Source organism: Myxocyprinus asiaticus, chromosome 36 (assembly GCF_019703515.2).
Source record: "Myxocyprinus asiaticus isolate MX2 ecotype Aquarium Trade chromosome 36, UBuf_Myxa_2, whole genome shotgun sequence".
Taxonomy (NCBI): Eukaryota; Metazoa; Chordata; class Actinopteri; order Cypriniformes; family Catostomidae; genus Myxocyprinus; species Myxocyprinus asiaticus.
In genome coordinates, this window is record NC_059379.1 from 34,713,123 (window position 1) to 34,733,439 (window position 20,317).

The 20,317-nt window shown below is 38.4% G+C and overlaps 1 protein-coding gene across 1 annotated transcript in view; it reads right to left on the reverse strand.

Moving 5' to 3' along the window:
- Positions 1-51: 51 nt before the first annotated feature.
- Positions 52-20,317, reverse strand: part of LOC127426746 (coiled-coil domain-containing protein 6-like) — a 39,512-nt gene continuing 19,246 nt past the window's right edge. Inside the window, exons 7-9 of the mRNA XM_051673752.1 lie at positions 8,979-9,079; positions 7,059-7,180; positions 52-2,880 (exon numbers count right to left, since the gene is read on the reverse strand). Coding sequence (XP_051529712.1) covers positions 2,716-2,880; positions 7,059-7,180; positions 8,979-9,079 — 388 coding nt within the window. The 3' untranslated portion in view covers positions 52-2,715. The remainder of the gene's footprint in view (positions 2,881-7,058; positions 7,181-8,978; positions 9,080-20,317) is intronic.

The window sequence follows — 20,317 nt, forward strand, 5'->3', positions numbered from 1 at the left end:
GATTGAAACAGCCCGGAATAACTATCTGATGTGACAAACAAATCAGAGAAATTGAACATTTTAAGGTTTTAATTATCTGATGTTGGGATACAAAGCAAAACAATTCTTACATTTAGCAATACCACAGTGAGTTAAGGCTCAAAGGTGTTCCATCCAATAATGACAGCAGTAAAATGAGCAAACATTACATTCATCTGTCAACAGTCAATAAAAAAAAAAGGAATACAGAAAAAAGGACATGCTCTAGAAAAGCTGAAATCTGCTGGCACATATAATGGTAAAAAACATAGTTCTTTTTCTTTATTCTTTTTTTCCCTATACAATGAAATGAGTATTTACAGTAACAAAAGCAAAGATAAACAAAATGAAACAAACATTCCTGGTTCTCAGAAGAATGTTCTAACAAACTGTACTCTCCAAAATACTGTACATTGTAAAGAAACAACAGAAACAAAAACAGTCAGTTAAGCCTTTACAGACAACCTGTAGTAAATATGACAACCCCTGCTGTCACAGTGCACCGCGCAACAAGGATGGGTTTGTTACGAATAGAAAGGGCAAGATGTACACTTACAGCATCTATCTGGTCACAGCTAACACATCCCAAACAAACTGTGCCCTAACTACAATGGAACTGCATGGGAACCTGTAATTGGTTTACTTTGATTTTCAGTAATTCTGCAATAAATTATAATTGTCATAATATGTAGTAAGTGCTTGCTTGTGTTCTCTTGTTAGGCATGTTAAGCTGCATCAACTCAGGGATCAATTTGGTAATTTGGAGCAAATCTTAAAAAATGGTTGAAAACTACAGTCGGCGACAACAGACAGGTCTAAGATGACATCACATATACACATTAGTGCCAGAAAGTTTCAAATACTTCAAAAAGCGCACAAAGTTTATTTACACATGCTCCAACTCACTTTACTCAATTTCGTATATTCTGGAATGGAAAAAAACGAAACAAAAGAAAATCAATCACAGTGGTATCAAACACTGTTTACCTGAAACAATGTAACAGTTCATCATAAGAAATAAAGACACATCCTCCAAACACGAGTCTCTTTCTAATCTACACCATTTCATTTCCTATCTAAAGGGTCTTGCTGTAAAAAAAAAAAAAAAATCTTAGGACCCAGTAGGAGGAGCAGCCACAAAAGACAAAGTCATCTTACTTAAAAGTGAGCAGATGTTCTCATACACCTAAGTCACCTGAATCTTACAACACTCGTCAAGAAACATCCTGTAAAAAAAAAAAAATATATGTATATATTTTACTTGAAGAAAATCATCCCCCAATGCTCCAAACATACTACCATGTGGATTTTTTATTTTTTTTTAATATTTAAATTGTATCGTACATTTTGTAAGGTACATCTACAGGTATACATTATGGTAGTATTTCCTGTACTGAATTCATAAAAAAGAATATATATATATAATAATGGGGGGGGGGGGGTGGGTATAGTCATGCCAATGTCCAGATATTTCTTAATGAAATTTATCAAGTGTTTTCGCCAAACATTCTGAGTATGGTAAATATATTTTGCTGTCTTGCTTTCTGAATACGATTTATGTGGCAAGGTAAATGCATAACAACAGTATGAAATGCATATTGCTGTATCAGCAGGCTGTCTGATTAGAAAGTTTCCTTTCTCACTTTTGGAGACACTTGCTAATCTATAATTTAACTGAGAATGCCAGAGTGGCGTCAGGCAAACGGCTGCCAATGCCCGAGTTTCTTGTCATCTATGAAAGACCAATAGCTGCTTATACCACAATTCCATCTGGAACACTGATGTCCTACTAGTCCGCTCTGGTTGACATTTTTAAACTGTCCATTTTTATGGAAAAATATATGATTGCAGTCATTATACTTTGCTTTTTCTCAAAATCATCTTTTGTCCATATATGACCAAGGAATTTCTAAGAGATCGCTTTGGATGTAGATTGTATGCTTGACTGATGTCAATGCAGTAAGTACTTGCTGAAATCTTAAAGAGTTAGTTTACTCATAAAATGACAATTCTGTCATTATTTACTCGCTTCATGTTGTTCAAGACCTGAATGATTCTTTTTTTTTCTTCCGTGGAGCACAAAAGGAGATCTTAGGTAGAATGTTAGGGACTGACAGCCTCAGTCACCCTTCACATTCGTTGTATTTGAAAACTTCAGCATTCTTCAAAATTTGACATTCTGTGCTCCAGGGAAGAAAGTTAAGGGCTGTTCAGGCTGTATGCATTCTTCTGCTAAAACAAGCTGGACACCAATGGAACAGAATGCAGGTGTCAAGACATTTTTTAAAAAGTTTGAAGTTCTTATAACTGGACATGGTGTCTTGAAAATGGCACTCCTGCATGACACTGAGAAAAAAGAAAAGAAAAAAAAAAAAAAAAATTCCAAGATGTCTGTCTAGAGCATGTTTACATAGAAAAACATGTTCACTGTGAAGGTCCCCTCTGTCATAAAGGTTTGGGATGACATGAGAGTGAGTAAATGATGACAGAATGTTCCTTTTTGGGTGAACCAGCCCTTTAATTCTCTTTCTCATGTCAAAACTGTGCTACATCTTTAGGGGAATGTTCATTTTCTTCTCCCTCAAAAGCAACCCTCTGAGCTGTGCATGCCTTCATTCCAAGCAAGTGGGGTGGGGTTAGTAAAGCAGCTCTGGTTTTAATCCTCTCTGATGGTACATTGATCTATGACTGTGAGGACTACTGCAGCTGTTGTTGTTGTGACAGAGCTGCTTGGGATGACACTGGATGCACTGGGGGTGGAAGTGGAGGTGGCGGCTGCACACCAGCCTGCATATTGGGGGAAGGCGGGGGTGTAGGACGCTTGAATTTGTCCGGACTATTGCTTCTTCTTGGGGAGGGTCTCTGTGGGAGAAAAAGGGACATATAAATCTATAGACTGTTATAAGATGGCACACATCTGGTGTTTCAAACAAATGAAGATTGATATTGACTGTTTACATGCATAATTTTCTGATTAAGGTTCACATTTGGGTTACGCCTTATTCTGAGGGTGCTTTCACACTTGGTGTGATGCTTGGACTGAACCAGAGTTAGTCTCCTCACCCCTCGTACCCCGCTGGTCTCTGTTCGCATCATATTATTTGGGTCCGAACCGCCATTTGGTACGATTGCGTTCACATAAGCAGCGAACTGTACTGTAGTTCACATGAACCATACCACAGACGACCTTTTCAAGTGGACTTGCTTGCAGTTCGCGGATGCGCAGCCAAGTTCAGAAAACAATGTTCACATCATCCAATTCCTAACGTCATTCGAACCTGGGTGTGCACCAAAAGAGCTAGTGTGAAAGCACCCTGAAAAAGACTTTACAAGCTTCAAAGCTTTTGAAATATACCTGTTTACAGGTAATAGGCATATTCTGAATAAAATAAAACATGCCTGTTCTTTTCCCATTGTTCTCTAATGAAAATACTAGAGATTCTCACTATTGCCATTTCATATGTTGAATTTTAAAAAATTTGGACAGTTTCTTTGGACATTCACGTTTATGTCCTTGATAACACACAAGCAGCTGTTTTATTAAACTCATTCAGATTTTTGAAACTGGAATAGTGTTTACTCAATAGCTTGTCTTTTCACATCAGCCAATCTGTATCTAATCTCACCCAGAATTGCCTTTGTTTCAACTTGCACAAATATACATTAATGTTCAGTTAAGGTGGATAATCCAAATAAGGTATTTACATGACCCTAAATTCTGATTATACTGGCATTAGGCAGCTGTTTTATTCAGAGTTTCCTCCATAGCTTGACTTTTCACAACGGTCTGTATCTACTGTCACCTAGAATTACCTTTGTTTTGACATGCACAAATATAAATGAATGTTCAGTAATGGTATTCCAAAAAAGGTGTTAACATGATCCAAAATTTTGATGTTAACAAGCATGAGCCAGCCGTATGGCTGCACAATTTATCTTATTTTCACCCCAACCACGGTTTCTGCCTCTTACGGTTAATGAAGTATAACCCTCCGAGGTGTTTGTCAGCAAGCTAGCAGAAATTATCAGCCAGGTAAAGTTGCAAATTGTTGTTTATTTTCATTATAGGCTGTGTCTGAGAATTAGAGAGCAAATCGCAAGTCCTTCTGAAGTCCATTAAGTTTACTTTTGCCATCACTGACCCTTGACACTCCTTCAGAAATTCGCCTTTCACTTTGGAGCATGCGCTGAAGTAAGTAGTTGCAGAAGTTTATGAATATTGTATGTCTTGTATGTGAAACGCTCTGATCTGCAGTGTATTATACATACTCGGAACGGTGTCTCAGAGCAGTTCTGTGCTCGATACACACTAAGTCCAACTTGTGCTTCGTTTATGTATTATACACAGAACAGATGTGCTCCAAGTTCAGTTTGTGTGTTCGCTCACTATATCTAAAATTCTCCAGATTTACTTATAATGCACATTTGCGTTCATTCCAAATATATTTGGCCATTACAAGTTTCTCAACAAATCTAAAGTAACTGCATGACACTGCATTTTTTTTGGACCATGGAGGAGATGAGAGCATTTAACCCTGTTTGGAAGGAGCACAAATTTGTTGTCAACTTAAACTAAACACAGAAACAACACACAGTGTTCTTTCAGTGTTCCATCAAACTAAAGGCTCGAGACCCTATAGCAATGGCATGTTAAATTATTACAGAAATATATTACTATTGTATATTGCAATCCAATTCAAATGTATTATTTTTTAAATATAATACAATATAATAATATTACTATTATTAATAATAATAATTTAAAAAATGTATCTTTTATGGAGCACTCAAGTGTGAACACCCTACTGAGTAACTCTTTCTATTGGCAGTAATGCATGGAAAAAACATGACTTAATTTTGGTCAAAAGGAATCAGTTGCTAGTTTCTAGTTTTAACACCTTGTTCGACATGAAAGTTGCTGTTTTGGGGTTATTTTTTTTTTCATATTAGAGCAACGCATTAACTAATGCAACCGAGACACAAATGTTTGAAATCTACAGTGCATCCGGAAAGTATTCACAGCGCTTCACTTTTTCCACATTTTGTTATGTTACAGCCTTATTCCAAAATGGATTAAATTCATTATTTTCCTCAAAATTCTACAAACAATACCCCATAATGACAACGTGAAAGAAGTTTGTTTGAAATCTTTGCAAATTTATAAAAAAAAAAATAAAAAAAAAATAAAAGACATCCCATGTACATAAGTATTCACAGCCTTTGCTCAATACTTTGTTGAAGCACCTTTGGCACCAATTACAGCCTCAAGTCTTTTAATGAGTATGATGCTACAAGCTTGGCATACCTATTTTTGGGCAGTTTCTCCCATTCTTCTTTGCAGGACCTCTCAAGCTCCATCAGGTTGAATGGGGAGCGTCGGTGCACAGCCATTTTCAGATCTCTCCAGAGATGTTCAATCGGGTTCAAGTCTGGGCTCTGGCTGGGCCACTCAAGGACATTCACAGAGTTGTCCTGGAGCCACTCCTTTGTTATCTTGGCTGTGTGCTTAGGGTCGTTGTCCTGTTGGAAGATGAACCTTCGCCCCAGTCCAAGGTCCAGGTGGAGCAGGTTTTCATCAAGGATGTCTCTGTACATTGCTGCATTCATCTTTCCCTCGCTCCTGACTAGTCTTCCAGTTCCTGCCACTGAAAAACATCCCCACAGCATGATGCTGCCACCACCATGCTTCACTGTAGGGATGGTATTGGTCAGGTGATGAGCGGTGCCTGGTTTCCTCCAGACATGACCCTTGCCATTCAGGCCAAAGAGTTCAATCTTTGTTTCTCATGGTCTGAGAGTCCTTCAGGTGCCTTTTGGCAAACTCCAGGCGGGCTGTCATGTGCCTTTTACTGAGGAGTGGCTTCCGTCTGGCCACTCTACCATACAGGCCTGATTGGTGGAGTGCTGCAGAGATGGTTGTTCTTCTGCAAGGTTCTCCTCTCTCCACAGAGAAATACTGGAGCTCTGTCAGAGTGACCATCGGGTTCTTGGTCACCTCCCTGACTAAGACCCTTCTCCCCTGATCGCTCAGTTTGGCCGGGCGGCCAGCTCTAGGAAGAGTCCTGGTGGTTCCAAACTTCTTCCATTTACGGATGATGGAGGCCACTGTGCTCATTGGGACCTTCAATGCTGCAGAAATTTTTCTGTACCATTCCCCAGATCTGTGCCTCGATACAATCCTGTCTCGGAGGTCTAAAGACAATTCCTTGGACTTTATGGCTTGGTTTGTGCTCTGACATGCACTGTTAACTGTGGGACCTTATATAGACAGGTGTGTGCCTTTCCAAATCATGTCCAATCAACTGAATTTACCACAGGTGGGCTCCAATCAAGTTGTAGAAACATCTCAAGGATGATCAGTGGAAGCAGGATGCACCTGAGCTCAATTCTGAGTGTCATGGCAAAGGCTGAGAATACTTTTTTATTTTTAATACATTTGCAAAGATTTCAAACAAACTTCTTTCACGTTGTCATTATGGGGTATTGTTTGTAGAATTTTGAGGAAAATAATGAATATAATCCATTTTGGAATAAGGCTGTAACATAACATAATGTGGAAAAAGTGCTGTGAATAATTTCTGGAGGCACTGTAGTTCAAATTTATTTTCAAATATATATATAAAAAAAAAAAAAATACTACAAGATAAAGCGCATACATAGTGGCCCACTGGGTTAAACTGATTTGCAAGTATTACACATTATTGGATAGACTGATATACTTGCCAAGCCAATTAATTGGCAATTTTAAGATATTTGGCATCTGCAAATAACAAACCAACTGCAAACTTCTTGTGCCAAAATATCAAAAACAGCCTTATGGATAAAAAATACATAATAATAATAATAATAATAAAATTCTGTAAAAGTTATGTGTAAATATGTGTAAATCTCAAATGCTTTATTATACTGTATTATGCATTATGTATAGATAGTGTATCTGTATTATATCGGCCATTGGCCACCCTGGTTTCAAGATGGAAAAACCCATATTGGCAGTTGAAAACGGATGGTCATAATGTGGCAGACCAGGAGGAACTCACTGCGATGCCATGTGAAGCTCCTACATGGACGTGGAGGCCGGGCGTGTTGTAGTAAGACATGCCCGGTCGGGTCAGTGTGGTGGGTGGGGTGAAGCCCACCGTGTGACTGGCATATGACAACCCTGCAGAAGCACACACCACATTCAGAGAGGCTTTAGCAAATGTACTTATTGAATTAGAACAACAGGGATTAGTGCAATTCTTTAAGTTATACATATAACATGTATAATGTTCATATAAAAACATATATGGAGGACCTAATGTGACAATATTAAATAAATTTGTAAAGAAATGTAAAAAAATGAAAGGAAAAAAAGTGAACATTGAAATAAATGTTCAGATCTTACATAAATGAGTATTTTTCACTTTTATTTCCATATTTATGCATTAATTTTACAGAGATTATTCATTCCCTATTTAACTTGCTCTAATCACAAGTCTATTTTACAAATTCTAAATAAATGAACACACCCATCTGTAGCTATATTTCAAGTCAGTAGACTCGCATTTCATTTTTTTCATTTTCTCCCCTTCTCTCCCCAAATTGGCATGCCCAAATCCCAATACGCTCTAGGCCCTCATGGTGGCATAGTGACTCGCCTCAATCCGGGTGGTGGAGGATGGATCTCAGTTGCCTCCGCATCTGAGACCGTCAATCCACATCTTATCACGTGGCTTGTTGAGCACGTTACCGCAGAGACGTAGCGAGTGTGGAGGCTCACACTATTCTCCGCGGCATCCACGCACAACTCACCATCAACCCCACCGAGAGCGAGAACCACATTATAGCGACCACGAGGAGGTTAACCCAATGTGCCACTACCCACCCTAGCAACTGGGCCAATTGGTTGCTTATGAAGCCTGACTGGAGTCACTCAGCATGCCCTGGATTCGAACTTGCGACTCCAGGTGTGGTAGTCAGTGTCTTTACTTGCTGAGCTACCCAGGCCCCGCATTTCATTTCGTTAACCACAAGATATCACTGAGGCCTTCAAACTTCCCTACTGAGCACTCCGAGCTTCATTGCTATGCCTGAAGAAGAAAACACACCTCGGTCATTACCATACGGACACAGAAATGTAGAAATAAACAGATGTGGATATGCATGAATAAATACTTCAATGTGGACATTCATAAATAGTGAAATCCTTCTCTGTCTCCTTCTTCGCTAACACCGATACTACTTCAGCCACCTTGAAAACTTGGCAGTACAATACTGCAGATGTTGTTAAACTTTGTATGACAAATGACTTGCTATGTGCCTCATTTGTAAGTCTCTTTGGGTAAAAGTGTCTGCTAAATGACTAAATGTAATAAACAAATGGTAATAAATACATGTATAAATAAATAAATGTATAAATGAATCAATTTTTTACATTTCTTTGCACATATATTTATTTATTTTTAATATTGTCACATTAGATCCTCCATAAAAGTATGGGTAGAGATACATACAAGTTTTGTTGTAAGTGGAATTTTATAAAAAATAAAATGAATTACATCATACATTTTTTTTGTTGTTGTTTAGAAATTGTATTTAATATATAGTTAGGATCAGTTATTGGATTGTGTTTATGCCTTCTTTTACAAGAATTGAAAGCATTTCTGACCAAGCATCACACAATGCTTAACCCTGGGTTAAGAAAAGACTTACGTGCCGATGTTTTGACCCATGGATAAGCAGATATTAAAACAGTTTGCTTGAGTTGTGCTCGTCCAATCAATATTATTTACCTCATAAATATGCAAATCAGACTTTTAACCCAGGGTTTACATATATACTGCGTGAAATCTTGAAACCTGAACACCCAGGATTAATTACTAACCCAGGGTGAAGTATAAACAGTGTGAAAAATGCCAATGTGTTTGTGTCCAGATTGTTGGAGAGCTGCTGAGGTAATGCACTGAATGAGTGTGTACCTGGTGAGATGGGTCGGCTGGAGCTCGGTGATGGGCTGTAGGGAATAGGACTGGATACGGTACGGGGACGCAGGCCTTGAGCAGACATCTCATTGAAATACCTGCACAACAACAGGCAAGTTAAACATAGGACATTCAGAATCAACACAGCACACTGTATACACGGACCTTTGTACAGTAATAACCACATAAACATCTGCTGGCATACTGGAGCAAAATGGCTGAGAATGATCTGATACGTTTAGGACCTGTGACTGAGCAACAACTTTTCTCAGACTTTTAACTTTTGAATGTTATGGCTAACGAATTATTGTTTGCAAGAAGGTGGAAACAGACCATATTTGTAAAGTGCTAAGATGTTTGAAGTGACCTATCAGAATCGTAGAAAGTGTTGCATTGTGACACCTCTAATTCAATTTGCATATGACTATAATTGCTTGTGAACGTTTTTGAATGGTTACTCTTTTTCCTCCTTTTTGTCTTGTGTTTCTTTCTCTTTTAGTTTTGGGCTTCTTTTTCTTCTATATTTCGGGAAGTACTGGATCCCACTGACTTGTGATGTATATTGGAACTGCAGAGAACAATTAGTAAACTCTCTCTCTCTACTGATTGCAAACCTGAGCGCAAATTTTGCCTGCAGGTGTTTAAAAGACATATTGACAGCTCGCTCGATGTCTCCATTCAGATAAGGGTACCCCGAGCTTAGAAAATAGGTAGTGGAGGATTTTAAGTTTAGATTAAAATAACTTTATTTTATATATAGGATTTAGGAAATGGTTGATCATAGATACATTGAAACCTGCTTTTGAGCTTAAAGGAAAATAAATTTAAGAATGATTTGGATCATCTCATGTTCTCTGCAGTTCCAATTAGCTGAAGTCGTGCTCCAGATATCTTGTTTTCTGATTTTTATGTGTGGCAGCCTTGCCAGTATTGTGATGCTTTTTCCTTGGGTTTGATCTGTGACCAATCATGCCAGATAAAATGGAAAATAAAGTCCCAATCTCCAATAAGGAGGCAGAACCAAGCAAACGTTGTTAACAGATATCTAATAAAATGGAAGTTTTCTTCTTTCGTAAGTGCATAAAACGGAAAATGTTATTCGTGCTAGAAGTTCTGATTTGAAGATTTAAGAAATATCTTTGATGTAATTGATTGTTAAAAAAATAAAAAATAATGATAATGCCAAGGAAAAAATTGGTCATTGGTAGTAAGCGAAACCCATGGAAAAGCATTAAGATTAAATTGAACATCGTAACTTCCTCAACTATGATTGTTAATAACCATCATGCGTGTATTCTGTGTGTTTCTTTGATACTAACTGTTTTACCCTTTCTTTTGTCATCGTGTTTGTTGTTTGACTTACTTTTGGAATTAGTGTTGTATCATTACAGATGACTGGAGTAGATGATATAGTCTACTATTTGAAGCTGATCATTCAGAGTGAAGGTCATCTTACGCTCACTGGTGCTGGTAATCATTACTGATTTGTCATTTCTAATGTGGATTTAAATTTCTCTCTGGATAAGTTGATCTCATTCTTATAACATCAATTGGGCTTATGATTTTCGAGAATGCCATTCATGGGTTCAATACCCATGTTTAAATTGGTCTGAGGGTCTAAATTTAAATCCAGCATCTAACAGTTGATTTATTGATTTGAATAGTAAAAACTTGATGGCAAAGTTAGAGTTACCTATTGGATTGGTCACTCCCTGAAAATTTTCCAGAGAGAGAGTACCCTCACTTTAACGAAAGGTTAGTGGGTACCACAAAGAAGGATTGAGTGTTTTTCTGTTACTTCTATTTCGAGCTTAATCCATGGAATTATCACTTTAGAGGCATATAGTTTCTGCATTGTGTCTTTTGGTTCTGCTATTTAACTGAAGCAGTTGGCAGGAAATGCTGATAAGTATAAGAGTAATAACTGAAAAATCTGATTGTTAAATAATGTTGAAACATTAGGATATAAAAAAATTAGAGATGAGAATAAATGGTTAAATTAACTGCTCTAGCAAAAAATCTACTTCTCATTATATAAGAAACATGAGAAATTAAAAGGGCGTAGTGTATTTTACTGATCAATTATTTCAAAACATAAGAAAAGACATTTGTTTGAATTTCCTTTGTACCTCTTTACTACTACTTTCTTCTGTTTAAACTTTTATTTACTTTTTTGTTAGCTTAAAAAGGTGATTTATATTATTTTATCTGATAGAATGGAGGTTCCTTCAGAGAAAGAGCAAGAAATGTTGAAAGTAGTCCTAAGAGATTTCATTGACTTAATAATAATGATATATATATATATATATATATATATAAGATTGGTAATATATTAATGATAAGATGACACAGGCTAAACAATAGGTGTTGGAAATGTAAAGCTCTGTTTGAACAGAAGGCTAAAGCAAATTTTATTGAATGTAAAGAGAATGGTGAGAAAGAAAAAGTTTGTGTTTTATTAAAACACTGATAAGCATCTGCTTGAAACACAAGAGCAGTGAAAGTCGAGCAGGTTTTGAAGTGTGCCAAATGCACCTCTCAAAATAAGTTTTATTTCTGTATTTTATTTTTATAAAGAAAATGATGTGACTTGACAATCATGTTAAATACAGTGATGATGGAAAGGTTCAAGCTACAGTTATCCTCATCATAGTTAAAGATTTTGTATATTCAGAGGACAATTTGAAGTTGTGTTTATACTAAAGATAAGAGATTCAGCTGAAATGTTCATCTGAAAGAATTAATGTAGGTACAAAACAATCTGAACTATTATTGAAGTAAGGTGATGTTTTTAAATTAAGCTTCTTAGGAGCTCCACAGAGGCTATTTTATTTTTATGACAAACTTCTTCAAAATGATATGAATTATGGTCTGATGTTAGTCCCCACCATGATACAGGGTCTTTTGTGACATTTGCTAAAGTAGCAGAAATACGCCCTGAATGGAAATGAGTTATTTGTAAATGAGTTCAATTTTAGCATTATTTCATTTTTAATTTGGACATTTTTAATAGATTGTTACATTTTGAATGATGTTTTGTGAATTTAACCACATTTTGAACTGTCTCCATATTTAAGCAGTTGTAGAAGGTTCCATTGGCTGTGATGGTTCTCAAGTGATACTCCCTGAAACAAAAGAGGATATCTCTTTACTAAAACCAAATTATCAGAGATTGCCAGAGGGAACAAAGCAGTAACCCAGTGGCAAGAGGTGATGACCCAATGACGGGTAACAGGGCTCGACATTAACGCTTGTCCGCTTGTCTGGGGCAAATGCAATTTTGAACAGACAAGTTAAAAAGAGAATTTTACTTGCCCAACCAGACAAGTAGCCTGATTAAAAGCTCAATAATGAATGTTAGTAATGCATGTTTCACTTTCAAAATGCGGGGAATTCCCTCTATTGCGTCGCCCTCTCTCCTTCACTCGTGGTGCAGCGTTCAGTAGCTTGTGAGTGCGTGCAGTGGGGAAGCGCATATTTACTGAACTTTAGATTTTACATATATAAACGGGTATAAACCTGTTAATTGGACACGCAAATGGAGTTGTACCACGTTTCTATAAGCGAGCGATGCGATAAAACTATTGCTCCTGTTTATAATCAACAAAGCTGTCTTCATCGCAAGCACACAACGTTGGAGAGATATAATTTTGTTTCGTCACATCATGGCGCTCCCTCATAAAACAGCAAGAAAGGCAGAAATGGCAAAAAACGCTTTGTGTAATAATTCCATCTGTAGAGTGAAGAGAAACGCTTAAAACACACTTATGCACCCGTTACATCTCTCATCTTTCTAGAGCTCCAACTCAATCTAATGTGTGTATCCAAGGTATTTTCTCTGCCATGTGAATCAGTCAATTTTAATAAGTATATAACAATATACATTATAATAATATTAATACTATTACATTAATAAATTACACACAATGAAAACATTATCTATCTTTAATATGCATATCTGTTTTGAATATACAACATAACTGATTTAGCAGCAAGGTTCTCAGGATTTCATCTGTTAACATTTTCAATGCATAAAGGTTCCATTTGTTAACGTAAGTTAACTACATTAGTTAACATGAACTAACAAAAAACACCACTTTTATATAATTTATTAATCTTGGTTAATGTTAATTCCAACATACAGTATATTAATACATTGCTGTAAAATATTGTTCATTGTTAGTTCATGACAGCTAATGCATTATCTAATGTTAATTAATGAAATATTATTGTAGTGTTACCAAAAATTCTGTCATCACTACTCACCTTTATGTTGTTCCATACCTGTCTGACTTTCTATCTTCCGTTGGACTCAAAAGGAGATGTTAGTTTCAGTCTCAGTTCACTTTTATTTAATGAAAAAAAAAAAAAAAAAAAAAAGATGCAGTGACAGTGAACAGTGACTGTGACTAACATTGACAAAAATCTAATTTTGTGTTCCTCAGAAGAGAGAAATTCATGCAGGCTTGAGGGTGAGTAACGATTTACCATCTTTCTGCACTGTGTTCTTAATCCCTATTAGGTGCAAATGATGGAGGCTTTTCTTTTTTTTTCCTTATATCCTTTCTTTGTTTTTGTCTCCAAACAATTAACATTTTTACTTGGACAAGTGAATGACCAATTAACTTGTCTAATGGACAAGCACATGACATTGCTTAATGTCGAGCCCTGGGTAAGACTCTCCAATGGCAAAAAGGGGGGCAACCTAAGGCAGGGCATCACCACCCTGGAAACCTGCCCAAGAAGCGAGGTGTGATATGGGTTAAGGAAGTGGATGGATGCTTTTAGGTCAAAAGCATCAAAGGGAGGTCTGTAGGAATCTTGAGTTCCACTCAACCCGACTGCATTTTAATAACCGCATTACTTAAACAGCTTATCACAGTGTTAAATACCAAACATTAGGTCACTGTGCCATCCAGGGATCATACCCTGATCATACAAGATTTTTATTTATAGATTGGTTTTGGAGGTAAACTTTTGAGAACCGTTGCAGACAAAGGAGTGCCTGACTTAGGAGACTGTATGTATTAAACAAACCTCAGAATGTTTGTATGATGAATAATTAAGATTGAAAGATGATTTATTACATCTACTTATGCTTTTATTGAACTCATGTCCATTTTTAATAATGAAGAATAAAAAAATAAATAAACAACCACCACCATACTAAAGATAAAGATTGATTGTTTGTTTTTGTTTTTTAATAGAATAGAATTGAATGAGAAATTAGTAAAAAGGTGAAACTGACTAATAAAAATAAAATAAAAAAAAAGTGTCTAGACCAAATTCTATCTTGTAACTTGAGTATGAAAACCAAACCTTAAATATGAAAACTTAACATTCATGTGTCTGTTGTGCTTTATGTTCTGTCTGGTCCAGTTTATGGGATCCAGAGTGTCAACATTATATGTTACCTTGATGTTTACATTACACTTTTTATGATAATTTTTCTATTTATTATGAAAATGGTGTGTGGTAAAATTCCAGATGAATTTTAAACTCTTCAAGTTTTTACGTGGTTTCATATTTATATTCTTATGAGGTTTTAAATAAAGCTTGAGAAAATAAAGGAAATAAGAAAAGCTTCAGTTCAGGTGCAGGGGTTACGTCAAAAGAAGAGATTTTTTAAGTACCAAAAATTAGAGTAAAGTATTTTTGCTTTAAGATTAAATTGATCCTTACATTGGAAATTTTGAGAATAAAATTGTGTATAATCTTAAATCAAACACTGTAAAGTCTTGATATCTAAGTGAAAGAAACCATGCTTAATTGTTTGTTTTTGCTTTTCATTTGTGTTACCGTACCTGAAAATGTTTCTATTTTATGTACTAACCTACAAAAACTAATTTTAGAATGAGTTCTGATAAATTTTAGTATTGATTCAAATTTAACTCCCTGACGTGTAATGAGCAGTAAAATAGTCTGTTTAGTACATGTTCTGTTTTTGTTTGTTTTTGTTTCTGTTATTGTCCGTTTTATTTCAAGCCAATGTTGACCGAAGATACAGTTGAAGTCAGAAGTTTACATACATTTAGGTTGTAGTCATTAAAACACATTTTTTTAACCACTCCACAGATTTAATATTAGCAAACTATAGTTTTGGCAAGTCGTTTAGGACATCTACTTTGTTCACGACATGAGTAATTTTTCCAACAATTGTTTACAGACAGATTGTTTCACTTTTAATTGACTATAATCACAATTCCAGTGGGTCAGAAGTTTACATACAATAAGTTAACTGTGCCTTTAAGCAACTTGGAAAATTCCAGAAAATGATGTCAAGCCTTTAGGCAATTAGCTTCTGAAAGGCTAATTGGAGTCAATTGGAGGTGTACCTGTGGATGTATTTTAAGGCCTACCTTCAAACTCAGTGCCTCTTTGCTTGACATCATGGGAAAATCAAAAGAAATCAGCCAAGACCTCAGATCCTTGGGAGCAATTTCCAAAAGCCTGAAAGTACCACATTCATCTGTACAAACAATAGTACGCAAGTATAAACACCATGGGACCACACAGCCATCATACCGCTCAGGAAGGAGACGCATTCTGTCTCCTAGAGATGAACGTAGTTTTGTGCGAAAAGTGAAAATCAATCCCAGAACAACAGCAGAGGACCTTGTGAAGATGCTGGAGGAAACAGGTCGACAAGTATCTATATCCACAGTAAAATGAGTCCTACGTCGACATAACCTAAAAGGATGCCAGGCAAGGAAGAAGCCACTGCTCCAAAACCACTTTAAAAAAGCCAGACTACAGTTTGCAAGTGCACATGGGGACAAAGATCTTACTTTTGGGAGAAATGTTCTCTGGTCTGATGAAACAAATATTTTACTGTTTGGCCATAATGACCATCGTTATGTTTAGAGGAAAAAGGGTGAGGCTTGCAAGCTGAAGAACACCATCCCAACCGTGAAGCATGGGGGTGGCAGCATCATGTTGTGTGGGTGTTTTGCTGCAGGAGGGGCTGGTGCACTTCACAAAATAGATGGCATCATGAGGAAGGAAAATTATGTGTATATATTGAAGCAACATCTCAAGACATCAGCCATTAAGTTAAAGCTCGGTTGCAAATGGGTCTTCCAAATGGACAATGACCCCAAGCATACCTCCACAGTTGTAAGAAAAATGGCTTAAGGACAAGTCAAGGTATTGGGAGTGGCCATCACAAATCCCTGACCTCAATCCAATAGAAAATTTGTGGGCAGAACTGAAAAAGCATGTGCGAGCAAGGAGGCCAACAAACCTGACACAGTTACACCAGTTCTCTCAGGAGGAATGGGCCAAAATTATTATATAAAGCAACTTATTGTGAGAAGCTTGTGGAAGGCTGCCCAAAATGTTTGACCCAAGTTAAACAATATAAAGGCAATGCTACCAAAAACTAACAAAGTGTATGTAAACTTCTGACCCACTGGGAATGCGATGAAAGAAATAAAAGCTGAAATAAATCATTCTCTCTACTATTATTCTGACATTTCACATTCTTAAAATAAAGTAGTGATCCTAACTGACCTAAGACAGAGAAAGTTTTCTACGATTAAATGTCAGGAATTGTGAAAAATTGAGTTTAAATGTATTTGGCTAAGGTGTATGTAAACTTCTGACTCAACTGTATGTTTACGAGTATTGTTTGATTTTACCATAGAATCGGTATTTAGAATTAATATTTTTTAAGAGATTTTGCCTAGACCACAATAAAGTAGTCATCTAGGCAAAAGGGGGGAGTGAAGTGGTGTATTTTCGAATATCCTTTTATTTTTACAAGTTATATATATATATATATATATATATATATATATATATATATATATATCTCATCTTTTATCATCCTCATTTATTCTTATTATATTATTTTTCTATTTTTCTTTTACTATAAGGTTGCATGTAACATGTATGTAATCTGAGGGGTGACTGAGGGTCTGACTCTGATGCCAGGAATACAATAACAGTGATTATTTATTTAGCCCGACTCCAAGAGAATATGCCGGTTGTGCTCAAAAGTTTGCACACCCTTGGAGAACTGGTAATATATGTACCATTTTTAAAGAAAACATGAGTGAGCAGGCAAAACACATTTCTTTTATTTCTTATGGTATTCATATTCAACTGTAGGTTATAACAGAATGGCACAATCATAAAACAAAACATGGCAACAAAGAAAAAAATGAAATGACCCCCGTTCAAAAGTCTGCATACCCTTGGTTCTTAATACTGTGTATTGCCCCCTTTAGCATCAATGACAGCGTGCAGTCTTTTGTAATAGTTGTCTATGAGGCCCCAAATTTTTGAAGGTGGTATAGCTGCCCATTCGTCTTGGCAAAATGCCTCCAGGTCATGCAAAGTCTTTGGTCGTCTTGCATGAACCGCATGTTTGAGATCTCCCCAGAGTGGCTCGATGATATTAAGGTCAGGAGACTGTACTTGGACTCAAGATGGCGCCGAGTATGGCTGCTGTGTTGCGAGCTCCGACACAACATGGCAGCGTTTTGTTTGTTTTGTACACAATTCTTATGTTTTTTGTCTTGGATGTTGTCTGCCTTATTGTCTATGACAGACAAACACTTTTGGACATTGGTTCAGCAATTTCACACCGTAAACCGGACTTCAAATTCCTCAATGCCGACCCGCTGTTTACAAACACGCAAGCGGAGCCCTTTGTCTGGGCAGTCCGGACGCGGAAACACAGGAGGTAAAGGGGAAACAGAGCCGGCGTTCTCATCAGAGTAAGACGCCGTGCAAATCGACCCCCGCTACCCACTATTCTACTGGCAAATGTTCAGTCTCTGGATAACAAGCTCTGCGAGCTGAAAGCGCGGATCTCTTTCCAACAAGAGACGAGAGACTGCTGCATTATCTGCCTAACAGATACTTGGATGTCTGCGGAGATTCCAGATTCAGCCATTGAACCCGCGGGGTTCTCCGTGCACCGAGCGGACAGAGCAAAAGACCTCTCAGGTAAAAGCAGAGGTGGTGGTGTATGTTTTATGATCAACAAATCCTGGTGTGATCAGAGGAACGTACATTCTATCAAGTCTTTCTGCTCTCCTGATCTGGAATTTTTCATGCTTCTGTATTGACCATTCTGGCTACCGAGGGAATACACAGCGGTCATTATCGCTGCTGTGTACATCCCGCCACAAACCGCCACAGACCGGGCACTCAAGGAACTGTACGGGATTATAAGCAAGCAGGAAACCGCGCACCCTGAGGCCGCGTTCATTGTGACCGGGGACTTTAATAAAGCCAGTTTCAAATCAGTCACACCAAAATACCACCAGCACATTATTTTCAACACACGAGGGGACCGGGTTTTGGACCATTGCTACTCTCCCTTCCGGGATGGCTACAAATCCTTCCCCCGCCCACCATTTGGCAAATCGGACCACTCTTCCATTCTGCTTCTGCCCGCTTACAGGCAGAAACTGAAACAGGAAGCACCCACCCTCAGAACGATCCAGTACTGGTCGGACCAATCAGACTCTATGCTACAGGACTGTTTTGATCACACGGACTGGGAGATGTTCCGGTCCGCCTCTGATGACGACATCGAGGTTTACGCTGATAGCGTAATGTGTTTCATCAAAAAGTGCATGGAGGACGTAGTTCCGACCAGAACAATATGGATCTATCTGAACCAGAAGCCATGGATAAATAGCGATGTTCGCACGGCACTTAATGTGCGGACCTCCGCTTTCAATTCTGGGAATGCGGAGGAGCATAAACAAGCCAGTTATGCCCTCCAAAAATCAGAACAGCACAATGCCAGTACAGGAACAAGATTGAAGGACAGTTTAACACCACCAACTCTAGAAGCATGTGGCAGGGAATTAACATCATCACGGACTTTAAAGGGAATAAAAACTCTGCCATGAACACCGTTGCCTCTCTCCCGGATGAGCTAAATACTTTTTATGCTCGTTTTGAGGGAAATAACACTGCCTTCGCAGAGAGGGCTCTCGCTGCCGAAGCTACAGAGGTTAGTTCACTCTCCGTCTCTGTAGCGGATGTAACCCGATCCTTCCGACGGGTGAATATTCGCAAAGCCGCGGGTCCAGACGGCATTCCAGGCCGCGTCATCAGAGTGTGCGCGAACCAGCTGGCTGGTGTTTTTACAGACATTTTCAACCTTTCCCTCTCTTTGTCTGTAGTCCCCACATGCTTTAAAACATCCACCATTGTGCCTGTTCCAAAGCAATCAAAAATAACTTGCTTAAATGACTGGCGTCCTGTTGCTCTGACCCCCATCATCAGCAAATGCTTTGAGAGACTAATCAGAGATTATATCTGCTCTGTGCTGCCTCTCTCTCTCTTGACCCACTGCAGTTTGCTTACCGCAACAACCACTCCACTGATGATGCCATTGCATCTACAATACACACTGCTCTCTCCCACCTGGAAAAAAAGAACACTTATGTGAGAATGCTGTTTGTAGACTACAGCTCAGCATTCAACACCATAGTGCCCTCCAAGCTAGATGAGAAACTCCGGGCTCTGGGCTTAAACAGCTCGCTGTGCAGCTGGATCCTGGACTTCCTGTCAAGCAGACGCCAGGTGGTTAGAATAGGCAGCAGCAACATCTCATCACTGACCCTCAACACTGGAGCCCCACAGGGCTGTGTTCTCAGCCCACTCCTGTATTCCTTGTACACACATGACTGTGTGGCAACACATAGCTCCAATGCCATCATTAAGTTTGCTGATGACACGATGGTGGTAGGTCTGATCACTGACAATGATGAAACAGCCTACAGAGAGGAGGTGCACACTCTGACACACTGGTGTCAGGAGCACAACCTCTCCCTCAACGGCAGTAAGACAAAGGAGCTTGTGGTGGACTTCAGAAGAAAAGACAGAGAACACAGTCCCATCACCATCAATGGAGCACCAGTGGAGAGAGTCAGCAGCTTCAAGTTCCTGGGTGTCCACATCACTGAGGAACTCACATGGTCCATCCACACTGAAGTCATTGTGAAAAAGGCTCATCAGCGCCTCTTCTTCCTGAGACGGCTGAGGAAGTTTGGAATGAACAGCCACATCCTCACACGGTTCTACACCTGCACTGTAAGAGCATCCTGACTGGCTGCATCTCCGCCTGGTACGGCAATAGCACAGCCCACAACCGCAAAGCACTGCAAAGGGTGGTGCGAACTGCCAGACACATCATCGGAGGTGAGCTTCCCTCCCTCCAGGAAATATATACAAGGCGGTGTGTGAAAAAAGCTCGGAGGATCATCAGAGACTCCAGCAACCTGAGCCATGGGCTGTTCTCACTGCTACCATCAGGCAGGCGATATCGCAGCATCAGGACCCGCACCAGCCGACTCCATGATAGCTTC